This window comes from Anser brachyrhynchus, assembly GCF_964034855.1.
Source record: "Anser brachyrhynchus genome assembly, chromosome: 20".
Taxonomy (NCBI): Eukaryota; Metazoa; Chordata; class Aves; order Anseriformes; family Anatidae; genus Anser; species Anser brachyrhynchus.
In genome coordinates this window covers 9,761,848-9,781,931 of record NC_137713.1, presented here as the reverse complement: position 1 = coordinate 9,781,931, position 20,084 = coordinate 9,761,848, and the positions used below count along the sequence as shown (strand labels likewise).

The 20,084-nt window shown below is 45.1% G+C and overlaps 1 protein-coding gene across 1 annotated transcript in view; it reads right to left on the bottom strand.

Annotated features, from left to right (window-relative positions):
• Window positions 1–20,084, bottom strand: part of LOC308180671 (uncharacterized protein) — a 463,846-nt gene that overhangs the window by 132,752 nt on the left and 311,010 nt on the right. The window contains exon 2 of the mRNA XM_080562720.1: window positions 19,349–19,458. Within this exon, the coding sequence (XP_080418846.1) occupies window positions 19,349–19,458 (110 nt within the window). The remainder of the gene's footprint in view (window positions 1–19,348; window positions 19,459–20,084) is intronic.

Sequence of the window (20,084 nt, the reverse complement as noted above, 5' to 3'; positions counted from 1 at the left end):
TCTGGCAGCCTGTGAACTCCAGCAGAAGAGTTTTACTCTGTTTTCATTGTTAGACATAGCACACAATCACTGTTAAACCATTGGAAGGAAAACACAGCTGGTGATTCTGGACTATGTTATATTTTTATTCTGAGTCATTTACCACCTCCTTTAAATAATCCCAGAAGCCTCCACAGGGATTTACTTTTATGGCACTGGATTGCTCAGGAGTGTGTCTGTCTCTGGCCTTTTCCTCCCATTTTTCAATTTCCATTCTGGCCTGCATCCACCGGAGGAGGGAATGTGCTTAAAGTCACTCAGATGAACACTGTAAGGCTCTGAGGCTGATCCGCAACTGATAAAAACCAGAGCAGATCTGGTGGCTTCAATGAAGCCACGCAGTCATACCCATGCTGGGTCCTCAGCTTGCAGAGCTGCACTGCTGCTGCTTCCCCACCAGCCACAGCTGGGGCTGGGCAGGACATGTCCTATTTCCAAGCCACGGCGTGGCTGAGATCGGTTTTGGCCTCTAGCCACACGCAGCGACATATAAATCAATGCTACCAATTGATACTGGGTGTTTGAGAGCACTGACTGAAATTTTTAAATGCATACCTTATAAATGTTCACTTGTTCAAATCTAAACTGTGGCTAAACACTGCTAGCCCATGAGCAAAGGAAAATGGCGCACTGAATATTGAAGACTTTTTTTTTTTAAATTGGGTGTGAAGCTGTACATAGAGTTACTGTAATTTTGTCAGAGAATGCCACTGCCTCTGCCAGCTACCAGCAGTGCCGGGAGCCCAAGGCCCACCCTCTTTTATCTCTATCTACCGGTTCTCTCTGGAGTCAATGGAAAAATGTCACCCCTGCAGAGGTGATAAAGTGAGAAGGGGGATATCCCACCTTTCCTCTGTGTGCAACAGTGCGCGGGTTGGGACGTCGACACGCTTAATAAACAGACTTGAAGTATATCAGCATGCAGGTGCGATAGCTCTGTAGAGGTTTTTCACGTTAGACATACCAGATCTCTCTGCATCCTTCATTGCCCTCATAAAACCCAGAGTTCTGGTGCTCCACGAAGCTAGAAGAAAAGACTTGCTTTGCCTAAAATTCCCCTGGAAACCCCCAGACAGGGGAAAAGCCAACAAGAAATGAAAGTAAAACCAATCCACCCCACTCCTCTGCTCTGCTACCCAATCCCTGCTTGACAGGGTAAATGAACCCAGTGTGAGCTGTGAGATCAGAGCAGACTTTGGGAGTAGGTTAACGCCTGTGGTGAGAAGAACCTGCCCAGGAAACAAGATTCCCTGCCTTGGATGTGTTGTGTGCTCTTTGGAAGAAGAGGAGCGAACAGAAAGCCATCATAGTGTTCCCTCCCACACAGGCTTTGGGACAGGCAGCCCAGCTGTGAGTAACTGCAAGGCTCTGCTCAAAGGCAGATACATCCTTTACAGACTGAGGATTTTCTTCACTCAAAACTGTTCGCCCTCAAAATTAACCTCTAGGGATACTGAGCAGCAGTGAGTTTTTCTGCAGGTTCACCCTGTAAGTCACAAGAGAAACATCCCTTTTAGTTACTGTGAAAGCTGGACTCTCACTGGGAAGCAAGCAGCATCTCTCCTCAGGTTTTTGTTTATACCCCAAATGCCATCCTCTAATTTTCCAGATGATTAAAGCTTGCATTTCACTTTGGGGAAAGCAGAACTCCAAGAACCTGTGCAGTTAAAATCCAAGAATGCACAGTGCTTCTCCAGGAAGCATTTTGTGCGCTGCCCACAATTAGAGCAATTGGTCCCTTTACATAAGCAAAGCAATTCTTTATGGCAAATTAGCTTCTTGTTAATGGAGACCTGTTATTTTCAGTAAGTCAGCATTTTTGGTGGGGATATTTAATAAACTTTATTCTTCTTCCTCTCACAGTGATAAAGCAAATTTAATTTTACTTGTATTATTAATAATACTAGGCATCTCTTGAACATGTATAGTAGGCAATCTGAAACAGTTAGTTTGGTTCAAATATCCTCCTTTCTGATATAAGACTGGGGTAAATGGAAAACATTCATTCTTTCATAAATGGAGAAGTGAAGATGTACTGAGCAGGTGACACTGACCCTTAGGAGAGGGGGCCATTACCAGGCCCATTCATCTCTTAAAAATATCGCTGATATTCCACTTGCTTCAGAAAATACAAGCAATGAATAAAAAAGGCTCTGTCCTGAATTCACAAAGATTATTTTCAAGCACTTCCATCCCACCTCTAAGCCATCACGAAGCCCATGGTCACACCCTCCCACAGCCGGGGTCCAGGCTTTGGTTACAACACGCTTTTTCTCCCAGCAGACCACCTCATGATCAGCCTCCACAAAAGGACGTTAAGTCACAAAGTTTTGTGCAATGCAAAGCATTCAATAATGCACGAGATGAGGCACGACAGGCACAGAACAGCATATGATATGGTGGAAGCACCATATTCCCCCACCATCTCTGCCCAGATATCCCACAAGCAATAAAAGCTTGCTGTGCCATCACTATCGGATAGTGCTACCGAGTTTAACCAGATCTACAGGGAGTTTAAACAGACACAACATCAGCTCTAAAACTGGCTGCCTGCTACAGAGGATGAGACCTTTTACGTGGATGCCTTTGGCCCTGGCCCTATTGCTTGGCCACCCAAAAATTCTGCATGACTCTTAGAAAGGAGAAATTTTATACCCATTTCTTCAGTGCATTAGTATAACAGCTGAAATCCTCCTTTTGCAGAATAATATTTACAGAGGCTAAGAAAATAATGTTCTCCTTCCCTTACTAACCTAGCTGTATCCTGGAGTTTCAGAAATAATCAAAGGCTTTTCAGTCACTCTGTACAGATGAACAAGAGACCGTGAATATGTCACTTCTTCCCCCTTCAGAGAGACTTTCCAATGTAACACCCTTCATTTCTTCTGGACATACTCTCTTCTCTAACCAGCACTGACACATGCATGGTGCTCTCCTTACCTCACGGTTACTAGTCATGCCTTACCGGCTCATTTGGTCCAAACATGATAAATCAATTTCCATCCAATTAGGCTATGCCTGAAGAATTAATTTGCTACACTTTAGACTGTAGCATTTTGTATGTTCCTAAACGCAATTAGAAAACTTTAATTTAATCTTACATGCCCAATATGATCGGCTGGTACATAAGACAATCCAGTTGTGGCTTGTACAGCATGCGATTGTAGTTGTAATTGATTAAAATTGTTTTTGCAAGTGTGTCTTGATGTCATGCATAACTCGATTTGCTTTGGGTCTTACTCCTGTGAGTACATATGTGCGTCAGGAACCTTCTGCATGTGAGCAATGCATCAAACCCAGAAGGCTTTATGAGTACAAATAGGCAGGTCCAGGGCTTGCTGGCCCACAGCACTCATTTTCTCCTGAAATAGTGATCAGAGACGTAAAGGTATTTGGATGCTAGGTGGAATTCCAAAAGAGCAAAGGTGCTTAGGTTGAAATCCTCAGAGGCAATGGCAGGGGAATCTGTCCTCTTTGCTTCTGAAATCCAATCCAAGTGCTGGGCTTCCGAGCCCATTTGCCTTAGGACAGCTCCGTTCAGAGCTGAGAGTGCTTCGGGTCCATTTAGGGTAAGAGGAGTTCAGGGCAACTAGTCTTTTAAACATGACCTGGGTGCTTTATGAGGCCCACAGGGCTCTCAGCAGCCCACGCCCTCACAGTGCTGGCTACGAGCAAGGCCACACCGCTGTCGGGAGCAAGCAGCCCAGCCCCAGGTGGCGCTGGCAGAGGAGGGGACCCCAGCGACAGCTCTGGCCAGGGCAGGTGGGTTCTCAGCACCCCTGTCACCTCAGCCTTGCTAATCTCGGTGCCTACAGTTAAATTATGGAAACTCCCCTCCATCCCCATCTTGAGAAAACAGGCTCTAAGTTCACCGGAGAAGTGGCCATCTGAGCGTCTCCAGAAATCCACCTAGGCATTTCCAGCGTTAGTCCTAGCTGCTTAACCACAACTGGCCCCAGGTACCAGACACTCTATGACTGGACCTAGCTTAAGATCTAGAATTTTCTTATAAGACCTGGACAGATATTTCACCCCTGAAAAATATTTTGCAAAGAAACCATTGCTTTGAAACATTTCAACAACAAAACATCTGCTTAGCTAAGCCAAAATGCATGGACCAAAAACCCCACCATTTCTTACTTTCAAAAGCAGGCTGCAATGTGAAGCTTGACTGTAACTGGACATGACAGTATCCTAAAGCCTTCAGTTTTATTCTCCCACTTCTGAGAAGTGTTTATATTTGAAATCACAGTGAGATAACATGAGTTAAAGGCACATGCTCTCACTTCTCGATATATAAGTAACGGATTGTTCCCTGGATAATACCAGGGCTTGTCAGAAATATCTAACAGAGACACTGTGATTTTCCACAGCATGCAGTTCTCACTGTGTCAGGAGGTAAGAGAATTTCAGATAGGTGGGGAAAAAGCAGAAGAGACAACATGGAACTATTCTGTGCCATGCAAGAGATGGAGTCTGTAAGTTTGGTTGTGATTTATTTTCTTGGTTAAGAACAGAAGGCAGAAGGGAAATTCCTTTGCATATATATAACATAGTTTAAAAGACAGGAAGCTTATAAGGTACAAGAATGTGCAATGAGATGGTAAATGACATAATGAATGCCTGTGCTTTGGAAGACAGGTTAGGACAGTTTGGGACAGAGGACAAAAACATCACACAAACTTCAGAATGACACAGAATCAGGGTCCCTGCTAAACTAGCTGCTGATTTGGCAAATATACATGCAATGTTTCTATTAACTACTACACTGCATTTTGAAAAAGGAGATGTTAACATGGCAATGATTTTCTTTCCAAAGCTTCATATGTTTTCTTCAAACAAAAGTAGGTAGCAAGAATTTTAACCCTCTTTCATTCTCGACTGGCCTGTCTCAAATGGACAGACTGGCAGAGTGAATAGCCAAGGAATTAAGATTCTTCCAAAGACATCAGTATTTATGTTAAGTCAGCATCAGCTGCACTCGATTCCTGGTAAGGACCATGCTGATGCTTTTAGAAGTTTCTGGAACACTGCAGAATAACATACAGCCATGAACATAAAGGTGCAGCAGTTCTCTTCTCAGCTCCTATGACATCCAGCAACACTACCCAAATCTCTGCTTTTTACCCTCTCCCAGCTCGGTGCCTAGCACTGCAGAAACCTCCCCCACCCTCCAGACTGTCTCTTCTTACCCTCCAGCCGCTTCTAGCAAACCTGTGCCCCTGGCAATGTAACTGACCTTCAGCTGGCCAGAGTCCGAGTCGACCGGGCTTGGTTAATTACCATTAGCATCACTGCTGTCAGCATCCCTAGCCGTGCTGAGGGGGTCTGGTCTCCTGTGACTGCGGGAAGCAGCCCTGTCAAACAAACCCCAAAGAGGATCTGTAATAAAACTGGGTAAGTTCGCCCCCCTCCTCCTGCTATACAGAGGCTGCTCCAGAACTTCCTCCCCGTGACAGCTCGAGGTTTCCAGGTTATTGATGGCCAGTCTGTGCCTATTTGTTCTCTTCAATAGCTCTTCTCCATCGCAGCATAAACTCCCTTCCTCCCTGTGGGCTTAGAAAGAGCAACCGTATCTCTGCTCAGCCACGCTACCAAAGCTCTCTGTCTGAGTGAAGCTCTTCATCTTCTTGATCACCCTTTGCAGCCCATCTCCAGCTCTTCCAGGGCGGGTTCATCCCTCTGCAGCACAGGCAGCTCTAACAGTGCATCGTTTCCCTCAGAGTCCCACCTTGGCTTTGTGCAGCAAGGCCAGTGCTTCCCTCAGGCTGAGAACTGCCTCAGACTGCTCTGGGTCATGTCTCCCACCACACTTTGTAGTTTCCTAGCCTAGTTTTGGCCTAATGCACTCAGCTGTCTCTCTCACTCTGTTGTGCCTAACAGAAAAATGTATGTTTTTAAAAATAACCTCTTACTGTCAGCGTGACCAGGCCCTTTGTGTCGTTAAATTTTACTTGTTTTTTTACTCCCATCCCCAAGTTCACCCAGTTTCACCCAGATGTTTCTCTGCTGCTGGTACCTCGGGATTGCTGATGCCCACTCCAAGGTTGTATCGCCAGTTGGTTCACATCTACTTTTTGGACAAGACAATAGTAAAATCATAAACCCCAGTATCAGCCCTTGAAAGATTTGTAATCTGCCTTCTCCCTTTATTTGCTTAGTGTACCTGCATGAGTGTGTAATATCTTGCATTGTTTTATTACATTCTTTATAGAAATTCAGGCAGATCAAGTCCACTGAGACGCAGCTGCCTAACCAAAAACTGCTACTGAAAGCCAGTACATCTACTACAGGTAGGGCCATGTGATGTGTCCTTATTTCTCTCCAGATCATAAACCTTATTTCCTTCAAAACAAGCTCTAAATCCTCAATTATTTTTTTTTCAAGCTGGCACGATGTTGCAATCCATTGACATGAACCATCATGGACTGCCTACAGTCCAGGAACTGCACAGTTTGAGCTGAATTCCAGCCACCGATGCCCACTTATGAGCGCAAGACAAAAGCCTGAGCAGCTCTGTATACGTCTACTCACACCGCAACCAGATGTCCTGGGTGCAGAACTAGTCCTGAATAGGTGTTTTACACCAACACTTTATCCATTCACACAGCCCCTACTGCTCCTGCTAACAAGACCTGTGTGCCAGACTTCCTGCCTCTGGGAGGAACAGAGGCACTTAACACCACTTAAAAGACGCATTTCATTTTCTTTTAATCAGATGTCACGGAGTAAAAAAAGACAAAAGATTAGGCCAGTTCTCCCTCATACAGAATAAACAAGCGATGGGTATGATGGGAAAAAATAAAGGGAAAAGACAAGCTTAGTAGCAATTTTTAAACGTCCTGTCCAGCAAAGTGTGTAAGCATATGCTTACTGCTTAGCCCTGCACAGGAGTAATTGCACTAAAGCATCCTGCTTGGATTTCCAGAGGTGGATGAACCCAGTGATGTCAGAGCAGGAGCCAGGCCAGTTTCCCGATGCTAAAAATGGTGTGCATTATTGACGTGTTTTGCAGGATTCGGTCAACCTCCCTTCTGCTCCTTTTTAATACGGTGGGTGTTAACGTATCAGGTGTTTCAAATTGTACTTCTAAAATATTCATTTCTCTGAATATTAGATTTCTAGTCATATTATTTAAATGTATCAAGAAAGCTTCAACTAAATCTTTTAATCCCATTTGATCTACAAACAGAGCTGCAACATGACAGGTTGGATTAATGCATTTGGCATTTGTGAAATTATAAACCTCACACTGCAAACAGACAGCAACTGCTGCTGCTCTTTCCCTTCCGCTTTTGTAACACCAGGCTAAACTAAAATAAACCCCTTCCCTACATCTACATTTGATTGAAAGATAGACATGCAGGAAAGGGTGAAGTATCCTAAGTGATGGGCTCAGTGGGATATTGAATTTATGTCTACGCTTTGATGCTTCTGGGTTTCGTTTTCTGCTCCTGAGTAGAATTAATTCTGTTCCCCACAGGAGCCGATTTGGTATTCTACATAAAACCCCACATTTTATTGTTTTATATCCAACTTTCAGGGAAAGGCAAGAGGTCAAGGGGAGACAGAAGGAATGAAAGGTGGAAAGAGAACCTTTTACAAGCCAAATACCGTTAACACCTTTTTTAATATACTAAGATCCATTTTGTCTGTCTTCATTTCAAAAAAAAAAAAGACAAGAGCTCTTTTAAAGGGGCCCCTGAATCCTCATTTCCAATTCCATGTCCTTCCTGACAACCCTTTACCTTGTGTTCTTGACAGTTGCACAACTGACAGCGTTACTTTTCCTCTTGTGCTCCACAGCCAGAGCCAGAAATGAGATCGCCAGCTCCCCGCGGGGCCTGACCCAGTGCCCCCGAAGGCAATGGGGAGAAACCCCCTCGGCTCCGACCCCAGGCTCCTGCGCCAGCTGCGGTGAAGCAGGTGAGCTCTCCTGGAGGGCCCAGAACCAACAAAACGTTGCCAGGCTTTGGCAGACGCTCATCGGCATTCAGAGCAGCAGCTTCCGTGGCATGGAGGACACTTCAAAGAGCCTAGAAGCAAATGTATATATGGAACAAGGCAATGAAAGGGAGCACAAAAGGCGGCCACAGGTAGGGAGGAAGAAAAGGGCAATGCTTTAACCCAGAGGGCTTTGTCTGAAAGTTTCCTTCCTGAAAGCCCGGGCCTAGCTCACAACATGACGCTGCTCCAGATTTTTCACTGGTCTGAATGTTAAGCTGATGGTCAGCTCATGCATTGTTATGTGTTATATAAATATGCAGGCTTCCAGACCCAGCAAAGCTCTTCCAAACTTGGCAATTACACTGAACCAAACTAACCTTGCTAAGACAAAGCCTGCTCCAGAGGCGCCTGTGTATGGTGTGGAGGGATGTTTCAAACATCTGTCCGCTTTCTTACACATCTATCCATTTGCTTACCAACTGCACTCCACTGGGTGTGCCCCCGGACAACCCGAAGTACGCAGGGCTCGAGCCAGATGGCACCACACCCCCTGACCCCGCTGCAGTGCCCTTGCACAGCTCCAAGGACAGATCCCTGTCCGAGATGCTCACCACCCTCCCAAAGCAGGGCGAGGGGCACAAAGAAAAATGTTGTGCCCAGGACCTGGGTCAAGGTCCACCCTCCTGAGAAGCCCAGCTGTCAGTTAGAGAGCACAGGGGTGAGGCTTGAAAACCAAGGACCCAAATATAGCACATATTTGTCTTCGGATGAGTTTGCAGATAGCTTGACACAAAACCTCTAACTTGTACTCTGAAATTGACTGTTCTGCAGAAATTTTATCAGCAAAGCGTTCATTTGGAGAAGGATAAAACCTCCTTCAGAGGCAGGGCAGAAGCCCCATGAGGAGGCACCAGGTCTGCACAGGACCCCGCGGTGCACACACAGGCACTGTGTGACCCCTCCAACCCCGGTGGGGATGAACCTACAGCAGTCATGGATGCTCAAACTGGGCCCAGATTTGTTAAATCCTAGGGCCTTGGACAGCTTTAATGCAGCCCTACTTAGAGCCTGCAATGTGCGAATGACTCTCTGCTATTTTGGCACTAATAGTGTCAAATGGCATTAATTAAAACAAAACGCTTATAAAACAGGCTGGATTCATCAACAATACGTGAGGAGATATTTTTTCTTTTTTTTTTTTTTTTTTGGAGAATTTTAATGAATAAACAGCAATTCCTATTCATTATTTATCTACTTCTGAATTTTAATGAATAGTTCCCAGCGCTCATTAACAAATCTCTGTATTTATGGAAAACTGGCACTTCATAAATATCAAATTGTGCTATTTTATGTGCTGGTTTTATATAAATATAGAAATTCTGTAATTATCACTCGAACTGATCATTAAAATTCAAAAGCAGATAAATAAGCTGAAGCTTTCTGCCTTAGTATTCAGATAAAACATTTTTCTTTTCTTTTCTAAATGCTTCCCCGTGCCCCTACGTGCCATGCCCTCTCCTCGGGGTGGCATGTAGCCACCGCTTGCTTTGGAGGTACCTGTTTTCTGCTGTGCTGTTTGGGGTTATGCTCCGTGCCAGCAGCGAGGGACTCCTTTGTTCGCCTATGCTGGCGTTTTCTCAGCCTCATCTCCACGCTGCCAGCATCCTGGTTGGCATTCTCATTTTACACTGATCTGTCCTATTTCCCCTGACGTTGTTATTGACTTTTGTATCGCTACAGCACAAACCATTAGCCATTTTATGCAAATCCCTGTGCTGAATGAAATCTTTGTCAAGTCCACAAAATCGAATTCCAACTTGCCATGCAATGTAACTGTATAAAGTTGCCTTTGTTAGGCACAGCTGGGAGGAAAACCAATCCCATCCTATCCAAACCAAACTAAACCGATGCAACCCATGCTCCACATGATCATGCTCCTCTTTGAAGTGCAGAACAAGCCCTATTCTGATCTCTGTTGTGTAAGGCAAAAGCTAGAGCAACACTGGTGCTGTCCAGGAAGCCATACAAAATTTGTATCGCTTTATTTCAGATCAGTGCTTCTTCCAGCATCAATTAGCCATATGAAGAGAAAAAATGCATTGAGGTAACACTCCAACAACACCCTGGTAACCTGTACTTCAGCTGGCTTCACAACACACTGTCACCAAATCCGCAGGACATGACAAACACTTTCTAGAGGTATGGTGGCATTCCCATCCCACAGGACAAGGAACTAAGGCGAAGAAGGACGTAAGAGGGGGTCACAGAGGGGGTCTGGCTCAGGGGCAGTACCGCAGTGCTTACCCAAGGGGACGAGCACACAGGTGGTATTTAAAAGACAGACAGAACTGCGACTCCTACAAAGCAAAACATGCTGAACCTAAAAAGCCCTCAGGAGATTATGCAGACAGATTATTATCAGGGCAATGCAGCAGCCTTGTGTTAAAGGTTATTCCCTTAAATACCAGACCAGTGAAAGCCATTGCATTTAAGGGCAGGAAAATTTGTCTGCTCCCTGATTGCATCAAGCCACGAAACCAAAGGTTCCCCGGGTTTCACCTCTCTGTTTAGAGAAGTGTGTGTGCATTTTTTTAGCTATTTCTTAGGCTTTTGCAAGTCATGCAATGCCCTTGCCATAATAGCCTGAGATACTTGTGAGGATTGTTAAAAATGTTCAACAAGATGTAATAAGCAAATGCAGCAGCCATGTCTCCTAACAACTATTTTTTATTCTTTTTTTTTCCCTTTTGTTCAAAAATCCTAATCTCCCTGTGGTTTTGCACATTGATGCACCTGTAACAGAACAGACTTTGGATCTCAAAGACTACGGCACCATCTGAGCACCACCTCATTTATCAGGTTTGCCATGGGAAAACTCCCTTCCAGTTTCCTGACGAGGCTGACGGGGTTCATAATGGCTTGGTCCAAAATTTCCCTTATGTGCTTATCTGCTCCCCAGAGCTAAATCACACCAAGGCTGCTCCAAATTGCAGTCAACCAAGTCAACATTCAGTTACATCACCTGTGAGATGACACTTTTCTCTTTTTCTAATCCATTTTAACTGTAGAAAAGCATGGTTTAAAGACAGCGAGGAGTCTGATGCATTTTAGGAGCAGCTTCCTCTTTGCTATTAACATCAAAGAGGACAAGTGGTGTAACAGCTCCTCACCTCATTTCTTCCTTGAGCTTTCCTTTGCCTCCTCTGACACTGACGTTGTAAGCATCTTGGAGCAGGAAGAGTGTGTTTAGTCTGTGGTGGTATGGCACCTCACATGATGAGGCTCCACTTCATCACTGCAGGCCCAGAAATAAAGATAAGACAATGAGTAAGATGGATTAGCTATGGCACTTCACTCTAGCCATTAAAAGCAGGTTGTAAAACTGTCTGGCCAGTCGCTGGGAGAAATCATGGGGATCCCTGCATGTAAACCTCATCTCCCAGGACGATGGCTGTCTCATCAAGGAATGCTGCAATCAGCTGCTTCCACAGGAAAAAAAAAAAGGGAAAAGGAAAGAAAAAAAATCCTCTCTCCACACTTATTTTTCCCTTATCTCTTTACTAGTTTTTAACTCCAGCTCCACTTTTTCGGTCTGACCCTTTTTCTATTGTGCCGAGCTCCTCCACAGTGCTGGCAGCTGCTATTCAGAGAGTCTGCAAGGCAGCTGAAGGCTGAAGGTTTCATTATAGCAAAGCCCTCCTAATGTTGTGCATTGTGCATGGTTCAGCAGTGCAGTCATTAATCCTCTCCCACTGCTCTCTGCCACCCCTGGGGGAGGTTCTACTCCAGGAGGCATATCCCCTTGGCCTGTCATGTTGAGAGCCAGAAGCTCTTGAATTATTTTTGAATTTATTGCCACAGTTGCAGCAGAAACATTTGACTTTTCTGTCTAAATCAATACTGGGTTCCTTCCTCTTTTTTTTTAAAGGACATATGTCTACACAACTGCTTCACTGCCAAGCTCTTCAAAAGCGCAAGCAGAGTCAGCGACGTTGGATCGTTCTGGTGGCAATTCAGTACGCCTTTCAACTGCCTATCTACAAGCAGGTCAGTCTTGTACTATTCAACCACATTCCCCCTCCATTCCAGGTTTGATGTTGACCTACTTTCCCATGTCATAATTCACTAATATTCCCCTCAGCATCCAGATAATAAAGTGAGCGAAAAAATCCAAATCCGACTTGCACCAAGCAATTATTTTCACATCCATCTGTATTCGCTGTGTTAGTGCCAGGGTTTTGTTAATGCACAATAGAGGATAATGAGATCACTTTTTAATTCTCCATCTTCTTCCATCTGAAGCCCTGAAAGCACTGGGGAAGAGCTGTCATGTTTTACCAGGGCAGCGCTTCACACCGCAGTGTACCTGATAGCAGTTACGGACGTGTGTTTACAGAAAGGTGCAAGGAAGAAGCAGATAAATAAACCGATGTAAATCCCTATGTCAAGCATTTGGCATAGTTTCAGTAACACCTCAGGCAATTTGACTCCCTTTACAAATACTGATCCTTCAAACTAAGTCCTCAGGTAACCTTCAGACAGAAGCAGAGGTGGGGAGATAAGGTGGTTTGGTTCTGTCAGACACAAAGGCTTTATTTTTCCAAGTAGCCCACGGGCTGTACACATGGAAATGCAGCACTGCAAAACACGATGCTACGGAAAGGCTCCGTCCCTGCAACAAGGAGATGTAGGTCCAAACTCCCAACGTCACCCAGTCAGAGCACTACACGGCACGGTGTCCCCATCAGGGCAAGCTCACTGCCGCACGTACCGCTCAGGAAAAGGAGCAGTGCCGAGCTGCTCAGCCGACCGCAAAGCCAGCCCTGGCCTCCCGCTCCTGTGCTCAGAGCCGTGCCAAGGCACAGACTGGCTGCCACGCAGCGAGTGGACAGGGATTGATAGGCCTTAGGGCCAGAAGAGACCACGGCGCTCATCCCGTCTGCCTTCGCACCGACCATATGCTGTCAACATCTCACAGATGTTACGCGGACTGCACGGGACTTCTGAAGGCTTCAACCAAACAGCCCTGCGCAGCCGGGTCGTCTTCTGCCTACGAGAGGGTGTGTGAGTGTTTACTACTTGTTGGAGGAGAATAATGGAGATATCAATATTTAACAATGATATCTGAGGCCTACCACACGAGGAGAATGTAGTGTACTAGTAGGTTTTGTTTATTTTCTTATTTCTAATTTTTCTCCCTTCTAAGGCTCTTATATTCCACAGCTCACTGTCATATGCTCTCCCTAATGACAGATGAAGCAATGTCCTGCCATCTGCTGCATGGAAATCCCTCTCCACACCCCTTTCCAGGAGGAGATGTACATGAGACCTTGTGTGCCTGTGGCTTTGTGGTTCACCGTGTGCCTGTACCTGCAACAGCCATTTCAGGGAAGCACATTGTGTTTCTGAAAAAGAAAGCAGAGGAGTTCCGAGTTATGATTAGGACTCAGATCTATGGGGCAAACGGGCACAGGTTTTAAACTCTGCAAGTTTTTGCAGCACAGACTAACTAGAACTCCAGCACGACAAGTATAAACAGGCAGAGGGACATACTAGCTACATTCAAACCAGAAGACTTAGGGACGCATATAACCTCCTCTGTACCAAGTCACAGACCAGGATTCCACAAGTGATCTTGGAGTAAGGTCTGAAGCCCTTGACATGGAAGCAGAAGTTTTCCAAGCTGTGCTTTGTTTTAAATATGATATATTTTAGCTGCTAAAACTGCTGTGTATTCAGAGAATCTCCAAATATGCACAACATAAGCTGAAAATACCTAGATGAACTTCTTGAGTCGGGTCAGATGTTTGTTGGTATTCTTGAAATAATCCTCTTGATCTACCAAAAATTACTAAAGAAAGCTTGACATAAATATATTTGAAGAAACTCTGTTGCATTCAGTAGAACTGGGATGTCAGTTTACACTAGGATTAAACTTGGTACACACAATTTTCACTGTTCTCAAAGTCCTGTTTTGATGAAACAATCTGTGTTCCTGAAACTTTAGGGTATTCCCCAGAGTGCAAATTTCAGCAGTAGGCAGAGCGATGCTACTTCAGAAGGTTCCCTAAGAGTCAACAATGCCACTCCTTGTCAAAAATAAATAAGGAAAACAACACTTTAAATCAAAAGAAAGGGCTGCTTCTTTTTAAAGCCGAGGTGTTTTTAAATCATCAGGTTAGAATAAGTGCAATATAGTCTGGGTTTCTATAAAAGTTAAAGTTGGACAAGTCATTCACTCATGAACTGACTATGAAGTCTCCTGACATTTGTCTGTACAAAAGTAGTAACTACGGGTTAATCAAGTTCCACTGAATCCATTTGTAATTGTGTTCTCTGTAAAGGTGACATTATCAGGCATCAGAAGCTACGGTGCACATCTGCAAGATCTGCTAGTGGGAAAAAAAAATTCTGGCCTTACAAATGCCTCTGAGAGCTTCAACTGACTCGACGCATTGCTGGATAATTACATTACACAGATAGTTAAAGTCTCTGGAACAGGTTGGAGTGCATGGGTAGCTGCTGGATAACTGCAAGGAAAGAAAAATGAGGAAAGATTTACTATAGCACAGGAGGACGATGTGCATGTAGACATCTTCTAAATAGAAAAAGCAGCCTCCTCCAGACACATTTGATGACAAGAAAATGAGCTCAGCTCCCAGACTATGGTCCAAGTTCACAGCTAAAGTTGTTTCTAAGCCTTGCAGTTGGCACCCTTTCCACCCCATCCAAATACAGCCAAACACAGCCTCCTGAACATGGGGAACTGGCTGGGGAGCAAGGAGACTCATCCTCAGCTGTGACCACACGCAGAGCTGTACTGAAGTCAACCAGGCTCTGAGGCTTTTGCCAGCCTTGCTGCGAGGTTCTCCTGCAGAGACCTTCCTGCCCTCACGGAACATCATTTTTCTATCCAACAGCATCACCATAGGGGAGACCAAACAGCTGCAGACCGCGCCAGTGGTGGGCCACACCACTGAAATCTATTTGGAGGATGCTGCCACCAGTGGGTGCACCTTAGAAATGAGGTTTACCCTCAGGAATGTGAAGTGCATCCTGCCAGAGCAGCAGGATCCATACAGGAGGCCAACAGGCAATGAGAGAAGTGCACATGAACTGGAGGCAGAGGTGAGCCACCCACTGTCAGCACGTGGTTGTGCCTTGGCAGTAATACATTTACACATCCGTGAAACATGAATTGCAATGCAAAACAAAGCAATATGGTTGCAGAAAGCTAATCTCAGGGGGAGTGTGAGCATCTCCCAGTGACAGAGAGCCTCCACAATATTTTGCACTTGTATTTGGAAACAGAAGCTGCTCTGGAAAGAGCCCAGTTGCAGCTTCAGCCTTTTAACAACCAGGCCAGGCAGGTGCAGATCTGCATTGAATGTCTGAAATTTCCACTGGGCTGGAAGTGGATTCAGCTCAATAAATGCAGGAACCTGCCCAGGCTGACTGACATGGCGGGAGGCTATCAGGGGCTATCAGCTGCTACTGAGTCACTTGGGCAGACAGCCCTCCTCTGAAGTTTTACGCGGGGCTTTGCTGAGCTTAAGGCTGCTTTCTCACCTTGCTTCTCAGGAACTGAATAGCTCGAGCATACTGTTAACCTTGTGCATAGGAAAATACATCCTGCTTAACGCATGATTTTGCAGACCCAGGATGTACCAGCATTGCTGTAAATTTAGCAATTTTGCTGTCTGGTCACATTTCCTCCCCATCAGCCTGGGCAGTGTGATTTGTTGCCCTGGAAGAAAATTGCTATCATGTTAGCAGCACACAGCAGCAACCATTCTAACATCTGACACAGCCGTGGTAAGCTCCTGACCTGACATTTAGGAGAGACTCGTTTCGACTCCATTGCACTTTGGAGTAAGCCCTAAAGACCTTGCCCATGCTTCACACCAGCAGCGTTGCCTGTGATCAGCGCCTGACTCTTCATCTGCTGTGCCTCCTGGGGTCTTTTTATTCTTTCTGGACATTCAGGCTACAAATGGCAGCTTCTCAAAACTAAACGGCTGGCTTGTGGCTATGGAATGGGAGGCAGAAGGCGTGGTTAATTCCCAGCTTGGCCACATGCATCTCAAGTGATATCATTCAGATTTCAGGGCCTGGTTTATCCCAGAAGCACTAAGCTGCCCCGAACTAAGCAGCTACCTAACAGAGCTGGATGTGCTTGCCACACTTGCAGATCAGGTCCTTAACATCTCTGCTAAAGGCCCTGTTAGCATCAGCAGCTGAAGGGCAGGCACAATCCTACCGCCTTTCTTTGGCCTGGATCTCACTGCCAGGCACGCTCCTCCAACGCGCTTGTGCAGCACCGAGCACACAGAGCTCCGGGGGGTTCAACAGAGGAGCAAAAAGAGAGAGTGAGACAGAAAGGATCTCCCTTACCAGGGGGTCAGCAGGAGGGGGTTCTCCCACACCCTGGGAAAGCTGATCAGAAAACGCCAGAGGGAAAAAGGATTCTAATCCTCCCAAACAAACTTGGAAGATTACACAGGCTGACTCATGGGCACATTTAATGGGTTTCTGGCAGAGTGATTGTACCTCCTCATTTGAACTGCTCAAAACGAAGGCAGAATTTTAGTCACACAGAAATTACATCAAAAGGAAAAGCCAGATGTTTTGTGAATCCAACCACTAATGAGCTACAAGTGCTGTTTTTTTCCATTGTACAAGAAAATTATGAATTTTTAAACATATACAAAACAAATTGTTTGTGATTACATTAGACCTTCAAAAGAAAGTGGGAACATAAATTCAGAGATGAATAGCATAATATTGGATGCTTGCCTCACTGCTTGACTTCAATAACTTATCTCAATAAATCCCCCAGCAGAAAGCATCTTATGTACTTCAAGTCTGGAGAAGATGAGACATGAATGCTGGAGGAATTACAAGACAGAGGGGCTTTCTTGCAACAGTGAACAAGCTGAAAATTACAAGGTAATGGAAACTCAGCAGGAGGCCCCGTACCCTGCCATTAGCTAACTCCTACAATGATTGCTGCAGAAATCACTTAGGTTATGTAAGCACCGTACACTGTTTCTGCACTTTGCATCTCTCTCCACCTAAGCACACAGACAATTTAATTAGGCAAGAGGAGATACCTGAGCAACAGGGACTTCAGCGTGCAGATGAAGCAGAGCTGCCTCCCCGACCAAAAGCAGCCCTCTGTCCCAACATGGCCGTCTGCCTGTCCCTTCTTTGTTGCACTTCAACACTGGCTGCACAGATTGGTTTATTAAAACATTTACCTTTTTAAAGCCAATATAGCCCCGTCCTCCCAAAACCACACCACTATCATGACTGCGGAGCTTGAGGGAATGATGAATTAACAGCAGAAGGCAGGAGAGCATCAGGCTTGAGTTGCTTATACAGCAATTAGTGCAGGTCTCTCATGCTTCTCACTATGGTCTCACCCCAAAGACACAGTTGTTATCCCAGTCTTGGATAAGAAGTCAGATTCATATAAACCTCCCTACGCTTTGTTTCTTGTTTTATCCTCATTAACCTTGTGGTTGGTATGTCCTTTTTCCAGTATAAACAGGGAAGAAGAAAACCAACCCAGCAGGTGCAGTGTGGTAGGGTAGAACAGGAAGTACATGCAAAAGAAAGCAGGTCAGAAGAAAATGCTTCCTCCAAGAAGCTAGGACATAGAAACAGAGGAAATCCTCTGCTGAGAGTTGGGAACATGCACGGAATACAGGGGAGATCATATCAGACTTTCCCCAGAAGCTGGGGAAGGCGAGAGCAGGAGTAATGTCTAATGGAGCATCACTTCATACTTACGAAGTGACACTGGTGCTGTGAATGCACTTACAATGCAGGCACCTGGAGGCACAGTGCCAGGACTGGGGAGCAAGGCATTTAGCCAGGGGCCCTGCGGAAGGGCCCTCCGGGACAAGGGGGCACCAGGAAAACATTGCAGGCCCCAAGAACTGCTCTCTTCTACACTCCTTTATGCTATCACATCACAAAGCTGTTCTAAACCCTGGCTGTTACAGAGCCTGAGGTTTCAGAAAAGCCAAGTGAACAAGATGCCCAGGCTATCCTGAAGTTCATGTTTCTCATCCCTCAATAAGAAGTTTAACCCCACAAGACCCTGGGCTGTGTGCCACTGGCCACGGCAGAGTTTTAGAGCCAGAGGACAGCTCCTCCTCCAAAAACCACGGTGGCCAGAGACATGATTTACTCAGCAGAGAGGAAACAAGTCACAGAAGATCAAACCTGCAGCCTGGTTTTTGATCTTGGGTGCTTAAAAGATCTGAACCCATATTTAGGTACTCACATGAAGTATTCCTGTGCATAACTGTGGAAAGCTTGACTCTGAGGGACTTCAAGCTAGATACGACTTGACACTTCTGATAGCTGTGATTTTGTATACATGCCTGAGAGTCAGGCCTAACCTTACCTGACATCAGTCCCAGCATCCCCCAGAGAGAGGTCAGAATCAAGCCCACACCGGGGCTAGATTAAAGCATGCCCTAATGGAAACCCTTGCAGTGCCTGTGCAATGCTTTGGCTCTGCCTCAGCTCTCAAAGAAAGGGCTGGGAGTTATTTCCTCTAAGGCTGTGCCCCTTCCACGCTATCAGCATGTGCTATAACCATCAGCAACTCCTTTGATATACACGGCTTGTCTTTAAACTCAGCCCTCCTCCAGCATCCTCCAATCAATACTTTACCAGGACTTGGGAGGTACCTTGGTATTTTCCAGTAACTGTGACAGAAAATGCCAGCTAGATTGCAAACGCCACTGCAGCCACCAGGTGACATTTACTCCTGTGCTGGGCTTCAAAACCAGTGGGACAGATTGTGTTCCGAGCAGGAGGAGGGACAAATTTCACCCTCTGTCTCAGAGATGTTTTCATTATGGTGACTGTTACTGTTATGAAATATGCAACAATAAAATCTTACCTCTCACTGTATTCTAAAATAATATTATCTAAAATCAGAAAGATACCAAATATTAACTTTTAAATATTCTTGTTTTTCTTCTGTATCCAGAGGACAAGAAGTTTAGAAATACCAGATAATCAATTTAATTTGTACCAACTTGTAATTACATTTGCTCTACAGCTCTATAAATAAAGGTGGCAAGGGAGGAGGGGCCCCTGCAGGATTTTTGTGGTGCTGCCCTGAAGAACCTCAGAGTACTTGTCTGAAGTTCTAGCATGAGACCAGAATTGTTTTTAAATCCTCTCAATAGTACTTACACAAGAACAAAATGAAAGATGTGGAAAAGTAACTGATATTCACTCTGAATGAATATCACTGAGTCTACACCTCCCTCTGTCTGATCAGGTTACTTACAGGATGAGCTGTTGTCCTTGTTTTGCAGTCTGGCTGCTCCTTTACCTGTGCTAGATGTCTCTACGTGCAGCTCTCTCATTACTGATGCTGCTTGACCTTTTAAAAGCAGAGTTTCATCCTCTTCTGCCTTTCGTCTTCTTCCATCACTATTCAGGCTGTAACGAGGACAAGAAATAAGTTCTTTAGTTCCACTTCCCCAACTGTCCTTCCCTTCTGAACTCTTTCTAAGTAGGATCCCTATTCTACCTGAAGAGCTATCCTGCAGCTATCCTGACCAGCACCAGAGCTTGCACGGTCTGTGCCTGATTTAAACCAACAAACCGACAGTTTTCTTCCTCGTCTTGGCACCTTGTATGGCACAGGAGTACTTCAGCCTCAGCACAACAGTATGGCAAGACGTGTCCCTTGTGCAGCAGAGACCCACTGAAGTGCTTCCCTTCCCCTCTCACTGTATGATGTTAAACTCCGTACCCCCTCCGCAGCAGCAGAGCATCAGTGACAATTTTGCCTGTCTAATTCAAGCATAGTCAATTAAATGACAGGAAATAAATGGCAACTTTAATAATACTCCGTAACTAAAATGACTCCACAATAATTTTTGCTTTATTGCTCACTTGTGTCATATCAAGTATCACATTATTCTGAAAAGCATTCCTAGAAGGCAGAAAAGAAAAAAAAAAAAAAAACCAGAAAACCAATTCCAACAACCAAATAATGAAGCAATGAAGCAAGGAAGCAAAACTAGTGAAAGAAGGGACCAAAGCGTGCTTTCTGTTTTCAG